This window comes from Lepidochelys olivacea, assembly GCF_965140295.1.
Source record: "Lepidochelys olivacea isolate rLepOli2 genome assembly, chromosome: 4".
Taxonomy (NCBI): domain Eukaryota; kingdom Metazoa; phylum Chordata; order Testudines; family Cheloniidae; genus Lepidochelys; species Lepidochelys olivacea.
Window position 1 is genome coordinate 48,885,365 of NC_140414.1, and position 19,287 is coordinate 48,904,651.

Below are 19,287 nucleotides of genomic sequence, written 5' to 3' on the forward strand. Positions count from 1 at the left end.
ACATAGATACTTTGAATTACATTAAAAAATTCAGCAGCCTCTCTAGAAGCTGATGCTGCATCACTGACCACCAAGTTCAATGAATGAGAACTGCATGGGACAAAATAAGCTTGAGGGTTTAACTCTCCAATCTGTGTCTGCGCTCCTCTTGTCTTTCCTCTCTTGTTGGCACTATTATCGTAGCCCTGACCTCTCATGTCAGCTCTCGCAATTCCCGTATCTTCCAGCTTTTAAAGAAGCACATTTGTCATACCAGCTCCTGTAGTATCATCAATGTCAATAAATTCTAGAAAATGCTCTCTGACGGTCACCATTGCAGGGACATTTTCACTAGGTTCTGTTGTTACAAAATGCACCATTAAAGTAATTTGTTCTGAATGGCTGATGTCAGATGTACAATCTGAATAACTGAGTAATATCTTGCTGACTTCAGATCTGCAACAATCTTCTGTTTGACTTTTGTTGACAGTAACTGTATGATCTCATTTTGAATTGTTTTTCCAAGGTAGTGGTGGGTATACATTTCTTGGATGGTGACTCTTCTTATATGTTCCTGGAGTCCAGCATCAAACAGCCATCAGCTCCACAGTTTTAAGGAAGTTTCCATTGTTTGGCACATACAGCTGATCTGAAGTGCCAGGCAGTGCTAGGTTTAGGGTAGCAAGCATTCTCACAATGGCAATAAGCCTTTTCAGAAAATTTTGCCAGTAAAGAGACTCTGAGGCAATTTTCTCTTGATGCTGATCATCTGTGGTGGCCTTTAACCTTAGTCTCATCTCAAGCTCTTTCCACCTATGAAATGCTCTCTGGTGATTTGCTGCCTTCTCATGGCATGCCAGATTTTTCCAGTCCTTTGATCCTGTGGAACCCAATGTGGCTGGAACATTAGACTGGAAGAGTTTGCAACAAAACCAGTATGCAGCATTCTGGGCTTTTGAGTACATAATCCATGGCCTCTCTATTTTGTCACCATTGGGGATTTCACACCAGTAATGTGTTGGATGGAAGCTTCTATTTTCATTGCCTTTGGGGAACATGAAGTTTTTCACTTGCTGTGGCCCATGCTGTACAAGGAAGTCCCTCAGGCTACTGCTCAAGTGGGTCCACAGTCCTGGATCATCTAGACTTAAGGAACTAAACTCAGCAGCAGGTGTTTCTTGTGCCTCCACCACACTCTTCTCTGATCTACACTTTTCTTCAGGAATGTGCATGGTTAGATCCATTTGAGATGGAGATATGGATACTGCAGTCTCTGCCAGGTCACCTGCACTCTGACTAACTGGAAGATCAGGCATCTTCTCACCACTCACATCCTCACTGGGGCCGGAAAGTTCACTGTGAACATTTGTGTCTATATATCTTAGGAGAGCTTCTTCCTGCTTAGATAGAAAAGTTTCCTTTGCTTTCTTTCTTTTTTTGCATGCTGCCCTTCTTTCACTCATGACTGCTGTTCTGTGCCAGCTATAGTGGCTCTCAGCACTCAATTAAAGGGGACAAATAAGCAGGCTGGTAGCAGGGCCTGAGTTTGAGGGAAGATCAGCGTCATAAGGGCCTAACTGGCTCCTACTCCTTCAGTTGACTGCCTGTTCTCCTCAAGTCAGTTCAGGGAAGCAGCAGGAAATGGGAAGCTCCCTGAGAAGCTGGTGTTAATCGGTCCAGGCTCCTGGGGGTACTAGAGAGCTACATAAGAGGCTCTCTCCTCTCTCTCCCTGCAGCTCCTGCTGCTTTTATTTATTCCGACTCATCTTTTCTCCTGCCTGCCTGTTATGTCTCTTGTGCCCTCCTTCCTCCAGCACATAACTCCACCATCTCTGTGCACCTAGAGCAGAGAGAATACATATGCCCCAGCAGCAGACAATTTTCTACACTCTGGGTCCTAGTGGCGCCCCACCCCCAGTCTGCCACCTGAAGCTGTCGCCTCAGTTCGCCTCATGGTAAGGCCAGCCCTGCTTAGGAAGCATCATTACAGAGGAAGTTAAAGCTTGCTGTAGCCTTCACACTTGCAACTGGTAGCTTGGGAAGAAATGTGCTTTCCTGAGAAACAACACAGTTTAACCAGAAAGGCGGCATTTCATGCTTTGTTCTGAGTAAAGGCCTCATTCCGAACCATTGAATTCAATGGGAGTTTTGCTACTGACTTCAATGAGTTCAGATTCAACCCCTAACTGATTACTTATTTAAATAGTGTCTGATTGATTGCTTTGTGAAGTAAGCTCTCAGTTTGATTATTTATGTGTAATTAGACCTGAAGTTGTTTGGCTGGAGAAAAGAATTCTTACTCTCATATTTGTATTTAAAAAAACCCAACAACAACAACAAAAACAAAGCAAGGAAAGTAAATTTGAACTGAATGCTGTCTTACCTCATTCTAGCAAACTTAAATTTACTTATTCCCCCAAGGCATAATATAATGTGGATTTGTTTAGAAAAAACATAAGAGATTAATTTGAACAGTAAATAATAATCCTAACTAGTTCAAGTTAATTAATATTTCCCCTGCTTTGAAAGTATCCAAAGCCATAGGCTGTCATAGCAAGCAGATTGGCCCGGAGATTTTGAGGATAGATGAAAATTCTGCTGTAGGAGCAGGTTTCTTGCATTAGTGTAAGAATGTTAACAAGTCTTGAGTCTGTGGACATTGTTAATTACAAGTGTAGAGGGTGCAGTTTATCCTGTTAATTGAAGTCAGTAGTTTTACTAACAGACTTTTTGTTGTTACTAATTTATTTTCTAATAAATACGTTTTCTTAATCATGCAGCCCTTACTTATGTGAATAGTACCATTGAGTTCAACGGACTAAACAAGTAAAAATATTTGCATGAGGCCCGAACTATGATATTATTGTATTGTCTTAAGAACAGATATGTTGCATAATAAGAAAACAAACTTCATTCTCCAGAATCCTAAAGACATACTTGGATTTTAAGTGTTTGGCAAGAAATGGCTGTGCATTTGTGAGGAGGAAAGTGTCATGGAAAAGTAGAGATCAATCAGGCTATTCTTTTTCATCCCCTACCCCCATAGTAATCTATTCAGGTTCTTAGTCAACTGACAATAACAAGTTTTGGTTCTGGTATTATGACTCTGTATTGCAATCCTTGTACGCTAAACCTCTTGTTGAAATAAATGGGATGCTAAGGTCCACAGGGGTTGTCATCCTGGCCCCACTGAAAGCAATGCAAGTTTTGCATAGACTTCAGTGGGACCAAGATTTCACCCAAAGATTCCAGAATCGGGATTTTATTTTGTTGTGAATAGGCAGCTTGTGACACAGGTAACCATGATACAAATCTAATATTTGGGGAACCTGTGAGGTAGATCATAAAACCTGGAAGCTCATTTTCAGCAAATATAAGTTGGTGAATATCTAGGAAAGGGAAAAGTAGTTTATTCAGGAAGGATACGTATTGGCTTAGATATTTGATCTGGAATGGTATTTCCTCCCTGCCCTCCATCTGCTCAATAAATGTATAAATAATAAATACTGAAGTCATTCACTGAACTACCCATACCTCTTCAAACTGAGACACTATAAAAAGTTGGTGGGCACAACTGCCCAATGAGCGTCTGTCCTCATGCGGCAGCTTGTGGAAGTATTGAATCTATTACGTTCATTTTGTATCTCCTAAATAGTTGTTAATTTCCTGTAAAGTGGTCGCAGCTGTCCCTCCGTCCATCTGGTAGGGAGGCCACACCCCCTTGCTACAAGTCCTCTGGAAGAGCACAGTTTAGTGGGAATATGCATCGGGGTCTCTGCCACTCAGCGGGATAAGCCAGTAATGAGTCTAGGAGCCCCGGTCCTCCAAGCAGACAGGGCACTGAACAGTTCCGGGGCTCTAGCTTTCAGTCAGGGTTAAGCAGCAGTGTCCATAATCCCCAGTGCTCCGGCAGGGCGATGCAGCAAGCAGTTAGGTGGCTCTGGCTGGTATTTAGGTCAGAAGAATAATGAGTCTGTTCGCCCTGGCCCTCAGGCAGGGCAGGGCAGGGCAGCAAAGTCAGGAGACTGTGGCCTATAGTCAGGACAGTGCAGTAACAAGTCTATTATTCCGGCTTTCAAACAGGGTGGGGCAGCAAAGTCAGGAAGCTCAGGCCTGTACTCAGGACAGAGCAATAGTGAGCCTCTCAGCCCAGGCCCTCAAACAGGGCGGGGCAGCAAACAGTTGGGGGCCCTGGCTCTGGCGGACTGCCAACAAATGCAGTCCTCTTGGCCTGTGGTGGGTAGGCTGCCACCCCGGGGTGAGGTAGCAGGGGTAGAAGGACACAAGCCCAAAAGACTCCGCTGAATCCCAGACCAGGATCCTAACAGTGGCAGAGTGGTCTGCCATTGGGTCAGCGGAGAAATCCAGCCGCAACACAGCTCTCCTGGGCTACCTTCTACACACCCGTTTGATGGGGGGGTCCGTGGGTCGTCATCCATCTCGCTGGGGTAAACAGATAATGGCAGCCCCAGCAACTTCTCGATGTCACGGGCGACCAGCCGCTCTGGCAGTCCCTACACATCTCGGGCGCTGCAGCAGTTGCTGTCCGGTCTGAGCTCCAGCAGTGGGTGAGGGATGTCCTGCTCCTGTCCAACTGAGCTGGAGGGCTGGCCTTTTATACTTCCAGTTCCTGTCCCAGCTGCCCACCGGGGGGGGCTTCCAGTTATCCCAACATCTGTCTCTGAGGGAGGCCACGCCCCCTCGCTATATTTCCCAGTAGCTCCAAATAGAAGACTAAGTACTAGCTCTTAAGGACCAATACAGGCAGAAATACTATTTGAATGTATTTGTTATTAAATGGGCCCTAAGGTACAGAACAAAGCAACTGACAGTTTGTGTTGTGGGGAGCGTGTGTGAGGAAATAATAGTTTCTGTTCTTCTCTTAGGTACCTTGCTTCAGTGACATCAGTTTTAATGGGCATATGCCAATGTTCTTTCAGTTTGCAGTCCAGTGTGTAGGTTAGTGCTTGTTAGTTACCTTTAATTTCTACTACAACTGTCTACAGGGCTGGCTAATTAGGAATACCCACAAATAAATCATAAAGATAGACCCAGTATATCAGTCTTGGTAGACCGCAGATAAAAACATCATAATATTGCTATTACAATCACATCTAGAAATATTGCATTGATCTTTTTTGTTTCATTGTGAGCTCGCTCTGTTCCTGCATTTTAAAATCATAGAATATCAGGGTTGGCAGGGACCTCAGGAGGTCATCTAGTCCAACCCCCTGCTCAAAGCAGGACCAATCCCCAACTAAATCATCCCAGCCAGGGCTTTGTCAAGCCTGACCTTAAAAATATCTAAGGAAGGAGATTCCACCACCTCCCTAGGTAACGCATTCCAGTGTTTCACCACCCTCGTAGTGAAAAACTTTTTTCTAATATCCAACCTAAACCTCTCCCACTGCAACTTGAGACCATTACTCCTTGTCCTGTCATCTGCTATCACTGAGAACAGTCTCGATCCATCCTCTTTGGAACCCCCTTTCAGGTAGTTGAAAGCAGCTATCAAATCCCCCCTCATTCTTCTCTTCTGCAGACTAAACAATCCCAGTTCCCTCAGCCTCTCCTCATAACTCATGTGTTCCAGTCCCCTAATCATTTTTGTTGCCCTCTGCTGGACGTTTTCCATCTTTTTCACATCCTTCTTGTAGTGTGGGGCCCAAAACTGGACACAATACTCCAGGTGAGGCCTCACCAGTGTCGAATAGAGGGGAATGATCACGTCCCTCGATCTGCTGGCAATGCCCCTACTTATACATCCCAAAATGCCATTGGCCTTCTTGGCAACAAAGGCACACTGTTGACTCATATCCAGCTTCTCACCCACTGTAACCCCTAGGTCCTTTTCTGCAGAACTGCTGCCGAGCCATTCGGTCCCTAGTCTGTAGCGGTGCCTGGGATTCTTCCATCCTAAGTGCAGGACTCTGCACTTGTCCTTGTTGAACCTCATCAGATTTCTTTTGGCCCAATCCTCTAATTTGTCTAGGGCCCTTTGTATCCTATCCCTACCCTCCAGCGTATCTACCCAGTTTAGTGTCATCTGCAAACTTGCTGAGGGTGCAATTCACACCATCCTCCAGATAATTTATGAAGGTATTGAGCAAAATCGGCCCGAGGACCGACCCTTGGGGCACTCCACTTGATACTGGCTGCCAACTAGACATGGAGCCATTGATCACTACATGTTGAGCCCGACAATCTAGCCAACTTTCTATCCACCTTATAGTCCATTCATCCAGCCCATACTTCTTTAACGTGCTGGCAAGAATACTGTGGGAGACCGTGTCAAAAGCTTTGCTAAAGTCAAGGAACAACATGTCCACTGCTTTGTCATGTCTGCTGTGTCAGTATGAAATATGGCTGTTCTATTTATTTGTTGCACTGAATTTTCAGGATAAGATCCCGAATGACTTATGGATCTTATGTCCCTTCTTTTTAATAATCCTGAATGCCAGTGAGCTGAACTGTCCTTGTATTAATTAACTTTGTTCCCCACAATTCTAACTATTTGTGTTCCCTCCCACTTGCTATTGCATGTTGTGTAGATAATAGCTATATTGGGATCAGGGATCTCTGCAATGCAAAGTCATTAGCCAGAAGACAGCCAAAAGTTGACAAACATTTTTGATATTACAAAGGACAATCACTCACTGTGAAAATGTGTTCTGGTGGTGAAATGTCACCTGCAGCTGAAACATTAGCCGTGCATGATATATGTAGCATTAATAAATAAATTGCAAAGCTGCACAGCTGCCGTACCTTCAAGCCGTAGCTGGTGAAATTTAATAGTTTCAGTAGAACAACAGCATGCTTCACCTGTGCCAGTTCAAGGGCCATGACTTGACTGGCAGGTATAAAATATAACAATCCTTCATTTTCCATTTCTTACTAACTCCCTTCTCATTCTGTGAGTAATTGTCATAATACTGCCTCAGTCTCTTTGAAAATGAACCTCTCAGACAATTTAATTCTTTGAAAACAAATCTCTCTGGCTGTTTAATTAGAGTCATTGTTTGTGACACTATAATTAGTGTTGGGTCAGCATATTAAAGATTTATTACAAACTCTTATTTTCAGAGGTTTAAATCTGGCAACAAAAGCTTCCTCGTAGAGGTTTGGCATACGAGGTCTCATCCTGGGAGATATCTATACAATGCTGGTAATAAATATACAAAGAAATTAAATATAATCTAAATTAATTAATTATGGCCTTCTATAAAAGGCACTCAAAGCTGACAGGTCCAACATTTGACCTACACTTTTAACAAGTGCTTCCCTACAGTGTTCATGCAATGTTTATTATTAGTAATAAAAATGACTCAGTTCTCTTCTGTAATTACATACAAAAATGCCAGTAGCCCAACACTCATGAACAACCCTACAATAACAAACCACTGTGTGCACAGATCTGAAAGCAAATAAATACTGGTGAATAAAATAATTTTTAAACTTCAGACTTTCTAAGAATTATTATAAACAAGCTTTCAAACAAGATTTTAAAAATTCTAAAGCATACATAAACAAGTGTTTAAAAACAAAAGTAGTTTGCTTATACAGGGACCAGTCCACTGAGGAACGGAATATCCTTACTTCATTGAAGCTAATGGGAACTGATTGCTCTCAGCACCCTGTAGAATGAGGTCCTTAGATAGTTTTCTGAGTTTTTTTTTCAAAAACCTACGGTTACAGTTTTGAAAACTGAAATTTGCCAGTGACATGTATGCATGAAGGTATTTATGGGCGGAATGGACAATTAGGCAGTTGAAACTGACGTAGAGGTAAGGTTGGGGAGAGACACAATAAGAAACAAGATCAAATAAATACAGATGAACTGAGTTGGGAAGACTCTTGTTCAGATTAAGTGACCGTAAGGCCACAGATAGATACAGAGCATGGGGTAGATTAAGGAATGGCAGAAGCTCCGTAAAAGTGGGGAGTCCACTGGTGCCTGAACCATGGCCCTGCCCCTGTCCCACCCCTTCTCCCGAGATCCCACCCCTACACTTCCCCTTCTTCCGACGCCCCACTCCCTGTTCACTCGCCACTGCCTCTCCTCCCTGCACTTGCCCTTACAGCCAGTAAGCCTCCTACCCCCCCATTCTGGTGCCCCTGGGTATATTGGCAAAAACTATTTATTCCTCACAGAACCAAACTCCTACCATTGAGGTGCTCATTCTCCTGATCAAATAAAACTGATTCTGCCATTGGTTGCCTTTGTGTTAGGTGATAGCAGAGTATAAGAAGAAATTCTAGTAGTTGACTAGAGCTCGTAGAAACCACAGACAGTGGAGCTCAAATGTCTGCACTGATTATACCCAGACCAGGTTAAGCCATATGTTCTCAATCAAGTGTGGGGAAATCCCTTGTGGGCAATGGGAAAGGGAGGTACTAAAGTACAGTTATTCTTCATATCTGCTTTTTCTTTTAAGTTATCAATTTCTTTGTTTCTCTTTCTGTCTAGCTTACCTATCTACCTTTCCCTGTTTGTAAAAAAGACAATAAAGACAGTCCTGCCCCAGGTACTCAGTTTTCTCCTTGGTGGTCTTCAGATTCTGGTGACCACTTAATGTTTTGAGCCCTGTGGGAAGCATTTACTTTCACTATAGATATAAAACAGCTGTTGTCCTCTCTTTCTTTATCGGAACCTTAGCAAGCAGTACCCAGTGAACAGTGGAAAAAGCAAGCCCTAAAACTTTGAATTTCAGCATCAGAAATCCTATGAGAACTAAACAATCTTACTTACATAGAACAATGAGTAAATAACCTTGGCCAATCTTTCAGACGCTACCATTAATATTTGTGAAGTATATAAACACAACATATTAAAATAAGATTTCTTTAGATGTGAATAGGCAGGGAGTGAGGAATTTGTGCTTGCAATTATAAGAGAATCTTGTGGGGGGGATGGGCAGAACAGAATGCTGTTGGATATAAAATGCAAGGGAATTTTTCCTTCCGGAGAACTGAGAATTGCCAATATGTAAACATTTCAGTGGGAATTTTACACCACCTCATCTTTATATCAGGCAGCATTTAATGGATGAATGATCTTCTTCTCCAGGTCTTGGCAGTTTTCCTCCAGGGGCCAACATTGAGGATTACAATGACAGTTGATCAGTGGACCTAGTCCAATATAAAGTAGACTAAGACCATTTAAAATCAATTGCTATCAACAAGTCAAACGAACATTATTCATGTTAGAGGCTTTCCTATGAGGATTCCATAACAACATGGAATTTTAATTGCCTTAAGGGCTTTTTCTGTTGTTGCTATTGTTATTGGGAATGTTCTGATTCTTCTGATTAGGCATAGTTTACCTGATTTTTTTCAAAGTTAGGGGATTTGCAACACTCTTGTTTAATCAACGTCTGACAGATACAGCACTCATGAAACTCTTCTTTTTTCTTGCATCATAGGTGGAAATAACACTTCAAGATATCAATGACAACCCACCCATATTCCCAACAGACATGCTTGATCTAACTGTAGAAGAGAATATAGGAGATGGATCTAAAATAATGCAGCTGACAGCCATGGATGCTGATGAGGTAAGAGAATGTTTCTTATTTGAAACAAGAATATTAAATAATACCATTTTATGAACATATTTTGACCTGATCGTGAACAACTGTAATGAGAATTTCACCTGAGCAAGAAGTGCAAATCAGGTTTTTTCTAGTACAGTCTTGCCCTTCTCCTCCCCCACAGTATATTCAGGAAGTATCATAGTTGTGAGTTACTCCCAAAGTTGCTGTCACCTGAGGACTCTGTGAAATGAGTGGATGCTCTCAGTCCATCTTTTAATGAGCAGTTGTACAGATAAAAATATCACAACCCATAGTTTGGTATTAGTTAGCATCCTTTTTGTCATTCTCATCAAAGATGTTACACACTGACTTGACACAGAGACTGGGCTATCACGTTGGTCCTAAAAGTCCTATCACTTTAGCCCATGGTCAAGGCTCTTTGGTAGGGAAGTGTTTGAAACCACAATTTCAGATCCAAACAGCTTTGAACTATGGAAATGTCCAAAATCCAAAGCCAGATCCAAAGTTTACAGACTAACCACTGTGTTAGGCAAAGGTGGCTGTATCTTTAAGCTGGGGAAGCTTTCAAAGTGTTTGCCTACTCTATGGCTGAATCTAGCTACTGTCACCATTACTTGTTACCATGGGCTTTAATTTTACAAAAATAAAAGGGAAAGGAAAGAACTTTGAAAAACTCTACTGCGCATAAGTACTTTTCCTAGCATCTGATGGTCAACCATATAGATTCGGTGCTATCAAGACATTACAACTGACCAGCCATTAAGAATATAATGGAAGCATTCCCGCTGAACGGCTGACCTAGTAATGATATTACAATATTGTTGGAAGTCTTTGTGTATGTGTAATTTCATTGATTTATGCATTTCTTTTGGGCGGAAAGTCATTTAAATGTTAATTGTAATGTTTTATTCATTTTAATTGACTTTCTGTTGACTGTACAAAAGGTTACAATGTCAAGACATGTGTACCAGGCAAGTTTTATTACCAATAAACTAGAAAATCAAATAATTAAAAAACAAACACCTTTCATTTAAATAAATAATGAATTAACTCGACAGTAGTAAGAATAATCCTATAACTCTTTTAGTGTTAGCTTAGTGCTGGCTTCTATGACTGTTTTAATGCTAGTTTATCTAGTTCCTTCTATAACCAAACTACTGGAACACCTCCAATATGAGTACGGATTTGTGTACATCTTCTTTCTTTCGTTCTTTCGTTCTTTCTCTTCCTAGTAGTATCTCTTTTGTAGGGGCAAAGAGCAGTAGGACTTTGTGTCCCTGCCTCTAATAGAAAGGATGTGAAAGTCAGTTATCCACAATGTAAGTTGTGGCCGGTAAATAAAATGTGAATAAAAGAATCATGACTTCATAATAGTGACATGTCTGTTTGTAAGTGTGGAGCCTAATTTTAACATTGTTTGTAACAGGATGATTAAAGCACATGTTTTTAGGAAACATCAGATGATATTAGGTATCAATACCCACCTTTTTTGTTGTTGTTTGTTTTTAGCATACTAATATGCTACTAGAGCTGGTTCCAAAACCCAGTGCGAGTCTTTTCTTTCACTACCAGGGGCACTTAGTTCTTAAAGATGATACTTAATTTTCATAGTCTAACACCAGTTATTTAAAATGTTTCTGAAGAGTGCAAGATGCATTTCTGATATTTGTAACAATGTGCATTTTAAAATAGCATACACATCTTTACCGGTGTGTTTCTAACAATGGAAGATTTTAACTAGGTTCCTTTCCACTCTGAAGTGAACTATATGATCTTTTTTTACATGTAATATTCTTGCCACGATACATTTTTGGATATTGAGGGTCTGACTTTTAAAACCTGGACTACTTTTTGAACCTGTAGTTTATGTCAGCAGATAACTGAGCAATATTTTGCTCATGCCTATAGACATCTACCTACTGGCTGCATGAGCAGTTACTTGTAGGAAGGAATAAAATTGTGGACATAAAAAAGAAAGCCAAATTAAGGCCCCTTCAAAAATCGTGCTCTAAATGTGTAAGAAAATCCTTTGTATGTCATAGTTTTATATAATGGCTTTTGGCCAGTAGTTTTCAAACATTCACCCATTATATTAAGGCATTCATTCAGATCAACATAACTGTGATGAGAAAAGGAGTAGTTGTGGCACCTTAGAGACTAACAAAGTTATTTGAGCATAAGCTTTCGTGAGCTACAGCTCACTTCATTGGATGCATTCAGTGGAAAATACAGTGAGGAGATTTATATACACAGAGAACATAAAACAGTGGATGTTACCATACACACTGGAACAAAAGTGATCACATAAGGTGAGCTATTACCAGCAGGAGAGCGGTGGGTCGGGGGTGGGGGGGAGGGCTTTTGTAGTGATAATCAAGGTGGGCCATTTCCAGCAGTTGACAAGAACATCTGAGGAACATGTGGGGTGGGGGGATAAACATGGGGAAATAGTTTTATTTTGTGTAATGACCCATCCACTCCCAGTCTTTATTCAAGCCTAAGTTAATTTTATACAGTTTGCAAATTAATTCCAATTTAACAGTCTCTTGTTGGAGTCTGTTTTTGAAGTTTTTTTGTCGAAGAATTGCAACTTTTAGGTCTGTAATTGAGTGACCAAAGAGATTGAAATGTTCTCCAGCTGGTTTTTGAATGTTATAATTCTTGACGTCTGATTTGTGTCCATTTATTCTTTTCCGTAGAGACTGTCCAGTTTGACCAATGTACGTGGCAGAGGGGCATTGCTGGCACATGATGGCATATATCACATTGGTAGATGTGCAGGTGAACAAGCCTCTGATATGATTAGGCCCTATGATGGAGAGGAGAGGTTGGAGAGGTTTTAGTTGGAGTATTCTATCTGCTACCCAAGATCCATAAACCTGGAAATCCTGGGCGCCCCATCATCTCAGGCATTGGCACCCTGACAGCAGGATTGTCTGGCTATGTAGACTCCCCCTCAGGACCTACGCTACCAGCATTCCCAGCTATCTTTAAGACACCACAGACTTCCTGAGGAAACTACAATTTATCGGTGATCTTCCTGAAAACACCATCCTGGCCACTATGGATGTAGAAGCCCTCTACACCAACATTCCACACAAAGATGGACTACAAGCCGTCAGGAACAGTATCCCCGATAATGTCACGGCAAACCTGGTGGCTGAACTCTATGACTTTGTCGTCACCCATAACTATTTTACATTTGGGGACAATGTATACCTTCAAATCAGCGGCACTGCTATGGGTACCTGCATGGCCCCACAGTATGCCAACATTTTTATGGCTGAGTTAGAACAACGCTTCCTCAGCTCTCGTCCCCAAAGCCCCTACTGTACTTGCGCTACATTGATGACATCTTCATCATCTGGACGCATGGAAAAGAAGCCCTTGAGGAATTCCACCATGATTTCAACAATTTCCATCTCACCATCAACCTCAGCCTGGTCCAGTCCACACAAGAGATCCACTTCCTGGACACTACGGTGCTAATAAGCGATGGTCACATAAACACCAGCCTATACCGGAAACCTACTGACCACTATTCCTACCTACATGCCTCTAGCTTTCATCCAGACCACACCACACGATCCATTGTCTACAGTCAAGCTCTGCGATACAACCGCATTTGCTCCAACCCCTCAGACAGAGACAAACACCTACAAGATCTCTATCAAGCATTCTTACAACTACAATACCCACCTGCTGAAGTGAAGAAGCAGACTGACAGACCCAGAAGTCACCTACTACAGGACAGACTCAACAAAGAAAATAACAGAATGCCAGTAGCCATCACCTTCAGCCCCCAACTAAAACCTCTCCAACGCATCATCAAGGATCTACAATCTATCCTGAAGGATGACCCATCACTCTCACAGATCTTGGGAGACAGGCCAGTCCTTGCCTACAGACAGCCCCCCAACATGAAGCAAGTACTCACCAGCAACCACACACCACACAACAGAACCACTGACCCAAGAACCTATCCTTGCAACAAAGCCCATAGCCAACTGTGTGCACATATCTATTCAGGGGACACCATCATAGGGCCTAATCGCATCAGCCACACTATCAGAGGCTCATTCACCTGCACATCTACCAATGTGATATGTGCCAGCAATACCTCTTTGCCATGTACATTGGTCAAACTGGACAGTCTCTACGTAAAAGAATAAATGGACACAAATCAGACGTCAAGAATTATAACATTCAAAAATCAGTCGGAGAACACTTCAATCTCTTTGGTCACTCGATTACAGACCTAAAAGTTGCAATTCTTCAACAAAAAAACTTCAAAAACAGACTGCAACGAGAGACTGCTGAATTGGAATTAATTTGCAAACTGTATAAAATTAACTTAGGCTTGAATAAAGACTGGGAGTGGATTGGTCATTACACAAAATAAAACTATTTCCCCATGTTTATTCCCCCATCCCCCACCCCCCACTGTTCCTCAGACGTTCTTGTCAACTGCTGGAAATGGCCCACCTTGATTATCACTACAAAAGGTTTTTTCCACCCCTCTCTCCTGCTGGTAATAGCTCACCTTAAGTGATCACTCTTGTTACAGTGTGTATGGTAACACCCATTGTTTCATGTTCTCTAAGTATATAAATCTTCCCACTGTATTTATCACTGAATGCATCCAATGAAGTGAGCTGTAGCTCACAAAAGCTTATGCTCAAATAACTTTGTTAGTCTCTAAGGTGCCACAAGTCCTCCTTTTCTTTTTGCGAATACAGACTAACACAGCTGCTACTCTGATAACTGTGATGTCATTTCATGGGCACCAGGTAGTAGCCATTGCTTTAATAATTACAAGTCTTAGCATTTTGCTAATTTTTTTAGTCAGTGTGTAGACAGGAAATTTCTATACATCAGACTGTTTGTTTTAATGGGTTTTAAATATTTTGATTTTCTTTCCCTTTCACCTAATTTATGAAAAGTTACTGATTTTGCCAGACCATATCAAATGCAGTCAGTTTCATAGCTGGACTCCATTATGAGAAAATGGGAATAACTGGTTAAATGGAACAAATAATAAAGAGTGTGGTCATCTAAGAAATGCAAAGTTTTCACTGAATGTTTTTGTTAAACTATACAATTACAGGAAAATGCATTACATACACCAGGTACACCTGAATATACAGAGAGTATGTGGACTGAAGCGCTATGCACAGCTGTTTGAGTCTGGGCAGCTGTATATGTTTTAATTTATTTTGTCAATTAGCTGATTCCTGGTTTTTGAACAAACACTCTGGATAAAAAGAGGCATTCTGTCCAGCTGTTCACATAACTATCTTTATCTCTCTAATGGCACCAGACATGAACCTGGCATTTAAGGCTACATCTACTCTGCATGCTCGGGTTGTGATTCCCTTGCTTGTAAACACGTACTCACATTAGCACTCACCAAGCTAATGTGAGTATAAATAGCAGTGTAGCTGCAATAGCATTGGTAGTTGCAATGGAGACACAGCTGAACTATGCCAAGTCCATGCCCACTGGTTTCAGGTGAATTTGTACTCAGCACAGGTCAGCATGCTTCCGCTGCCACTACCCATGCTACCATGGCTGCACTTGGTGAGTACTAGCATAAGTATGTGTACACGAGCAGGGGAATCACAACCCTAGCTCATAGAGTAGACATAGCCGAAGTGAGCTGTCATTTTAAACAGCAAGTTTATCATTATATTTTAGAGAAGGATGTTTGCCAGTTGGCTGCTACTTCTCCATTACTCCCTCTCCACCAAGGTATGGAGTAGAAAGGGCTGAATTGAGCCCTGTTTTAGATTGATCACTTAATTCAGCCTCACAGACATAAAATAATAAAAATAAACATTAATCACTGAAGAGAGAAAGAGAAAATAATATAGTAAATAGATTATGGTGAAACTGACTTGATCTTAAATCAGATTTCAAATCCTGTAGAAGACCAGTGTTTTCCTGCACTTTATTTTACTGACTAGATTTGGTCCTTTTTTTGAACAGGAGTTAAAAAATATAAAAATCTTATCTCTATCTGTCCAGTCCAAATAAATATTAGAAGTGTTTGTGGGGTGTGTGTGCTATTTTGTTAAGGAAATTGTTCTGAACAATGTTTGCAGACAGCGGTCGTTGGAATGACTTGGTCTTAAAGGGTTGCCTCACAAATAACTTGGTCTGACTACTTTTGTTTTTATTTAGGGAGCTAATGCTCTTGTCACTTACACTATCATCAGTGGTGCTGACGACAGCTTCCACATTGACCCAGAGTCAGGAGATCTGATAGCCACCAAACGTTTGGATAGGGAACGTCGCTCCAAGTATTCCCTGCTGGTTCGTGCTGATGATGGTCTACAGTCCTCAGACATGAGAATAAACATTACTATTAGTGATGTTAATGATCACATACCAAAATTCTCTAAACCTGTGTATTCGTTTGATGTACCAGAGGATACTACCCCAGGTAAATAAGGAACAAACCTTATTATTTTCTAAAATTGATGGTCCGCACCCTTTATTTTCAGTTGACCTATACAGCAGTGATCACTAATATTGTCACTATTGACACACTAATTTTATTGCTAACATGGCAGAGTATCATTCCATTTTTTTATGTGTGCCATCACTATTTATACATATTATGTAGAGCATAGACATTCACGTAGAAACATGACGCAGAGGTTAAATGCTAAAATTTGTTTCTGTTTTTCTTATAATGGTGCCATTGTGGTAAACGTGCAAATATTTCTGTTACATCATTTTTCAGGGATGCAGAACTATAATTAAATAATCCCTTGCAGGTTCAATTTCTATAGAATATGTGCTTCCAAGAAACCACCTCCCTACTCTGTCCAGTCACCCATATCCCACTCATTCACACCATAGGCACAGACCTCCGGGTCAGATACATCCTTTACTTACCCTTTCTCTTCTTCAGGCAAAGTAGGACAACCTTGCTTTGTTTTGGGCCGGTGGCGCCCTCCTCATTTTTATGCTTCCTCCATCTTTTTAACGGTGGGGAGAAAGCCAAATGGAGCCAAATCCCATTCCCTTTAATTGACTGTCTTTAGGGGTGGTCAGGAAGGGCCAAAGTTTCCTCATAGGCAACAGGAGAAGGGATACTCCTGTTGCCAGAGTTAGCTATTGAACAACTGGTAGCCTTTCCAGAAAAGAGAGACTGCAGTTTTCAGGTGTATAAATCTTTACGTGTTTTTGTACAGTGCCCGGCACAAGGAGCACTCCAGTCCTGACTGGGGCCTCTGGGTGCCACTACTAAAAGAGAACAGACAGAAAAAATTTGGGGGGTGGAAGGCACCCAGTGTTCGCAGAAGACCCCAAGTAGTGGACATCAGGTCCCAGCAGGAAGCAGGAGTAGGGGTGCTACATTTGGGGAGCTAGCTGGACTAGAAGAATGTAGGCTGACTAAATATGCAATCTTCATAGACGTGATCTGATGTGTATAAGCTAGACTAAGACCCCTAACTTGCCTCAGTTTCAAGTGAATTGAGATTTGAAGTGAAGATTTCACACAGCTCTGTTCATAACTCCATCTTATTCCCCTCCGGGCTGAAACTTGGTATGCACATCCTCAGCCCAGAGTGAATGTTTTTTTCATCATATCGTATACAATGGGAATGGAAATATACTGTGAGAATTCATAGTATTTTTATGCTTCAACATATCAGGTAATGTAGTCTCTCAATGTGTATATTAACAGTAGATGCATCCTGCCCAAAGGACCTGTGAATTACTAGAGCATCAATGAGAGGGTTTTGTAGATCGTTTCTTTTTCATACTACCATTAAAAAGAAGCAAGTACAAAAGGGAAAGAAAATCCCTATAATATTAAAGGGTCAGACTCAGTCTGACCAAGGGAGGAAATTCTGAGTTAAGTTTGGAATTCTTTCCTTCACTCATGCTGTTGTGCATGCTGTAGATAATACACTGCATATGGTGGGTAAGAGCACACACTGTTTGGAGACCACTACAATGCTCAGTGCAATGAATTGAAAAAAAAAGTGCCTCTAGTAGTGATTGCAGTACCATGGGAATTCTTTTACTAAGCACAGAAAGATAGCTGCTGAGGCCGCTCAGGGTAATGCATGCGGTATTTTTAGGCTTGTTATGTTTTAATGGGAATTAGCTTACAGGTGTACATATAATCCCTGCAGGTTGAGACGAGAATATTCTCTTAAATCACTAAAACAATCTTCAAAAATATAGAATTCAAGCATCAAAAATTAATAAAAAGTCATCATAATATGAGGACAATATATTTACTTACGGTCAAAATGTGCTAGATATATACTGGTCCAGCGGTGTTTGGTACAGAATTGTGCCTTCATCCCTCCCTATCACAGGTGCACACAGGGGTGCTGCTGTTAGGATGGTGCAGCTTGTCCCATTCCACTTTCCAATGATCTTGCTCCAGTTGACAGGCCAGTATGCAGGGGGCAGGTAGGTGTTTCCCACTTGGTGTGTTTTATGTCCTAGGTGATACACAAGTGGAGCATTCCCAGTTTTCCATCCAGTGTAGGGACTATAATTGCGGCTTGCCCTTTTGCGGGGGTGCATAAAGGCTCTTTGCCTCCTTTCTTAACCCTGCACTTTGCACAAAGGCCAGCAATGATCGGCTCCTTATTTATTTGCAAATTACAATTGCAACTGATATGATTACTATACATTTGGTAATTGTATCCAGCATTAGGACAGCCTTTTAGCCACAATCAGCAATATTGAAACATTAACATTATGAAATCAAATATCTGTAACAGAATCCAGAACGTTCAGCTTGATTAAACAGATGAAATTGTAGCACTAATTCTCATTCTGCTACTGAGCAGTTTTGATGGTTGCATTGCTCAGATATAACTAAGTGTGTTGTAAAGTATAGCAAGAAGTGCAAAAATAAAACAATGGGACAAACTCAAAGGAAGTGGGAATTGTACTTGAATAAGGACTGCAAGAATGGACCCTCTGTGAAGAATGAGGGTTTTAGTTTCCTGACCAAGTATTATGTTATTGCTCATGGTAACTTAAAACAAAAATAGAAATGAAAAGTTTGTTATACACTAAACAGACATTACAACTTTCAGCAGCTCCATTCAAAAAAAAAATAAATGTAGATTTAATAGTTGGCATTTACCTACACCCAGGGTTCTCTTCCTTGAACACTGCAAGTTAAATACTACTGAAGGACAGTATTTTTGTCTCAATTCATAGATTCATAGATACTAAGGTCAGAAGGGACCATTTTGATCATCTAGTCTGACCTCCTGCACAATGTAGGCCACAGAATTTCACCCACCCACTCTTGCGAAAAACCTCTCACCTATGTCTGAGCTATTGAAGTCCTCAAATTGTGGTTTAAAGACTTCAAGGAGCAGAGAATCCTCCAGCAAGTGACCCGTGCCCCATGCTACAGAGGAAGGTGAAAAACCTCCAGGGCCTCTTCCAATCTGCCCTGGAGGAAGATTCCTTCCCGACCCCAAATATGGCCATCAGCTAAACCTTGAGCATATGGGCAAGATTCACCTGCCAGATACTACAGAAAATTCTTTTCTGCGTAACTCAGATCCCACCCCATCTAACATCCCATCACAGGCCATGAGGCCTATTTACCATGAATATTTAATTACCAAAATCATGTTATCCCATCATACCATCTCCTCCATAAACTTATCGAGTTTAATCTTAAAGCCAGATAGATCTTTTTCCCCCACTGCTTCCCTTGGAAGGCTATTCCAAAACTTCACTCCTCTGATGGTTAGAA

General features: G+C 41.4%; 1 protein-coding gene across 1 annotated transcript in view; it reads left to right on the forward strand.

Moving 5' to 3' along the window:
• FAT4 (FAT atypical cadherin 4) overlaps positions 1–19,287 on the forward strand; it is a 233,508-nt gene that overhangs the window by 118,684 nt on the left and 95,537 nt on the right. Inside the window, exons 2-3 of the mRNA XM_084627409.1 lie at positions 9,402–9,533; positions 15,717–15,978. Coding sequence (XP_084483535.1) covers positions 9,402–9,533; positions 15,717–15,978 — 394 coding nt within the window. The remainder of the gene's footprint in view (positions 1–9,401; positions 9,534–15,716; positions 15,979–19,287) is intronic.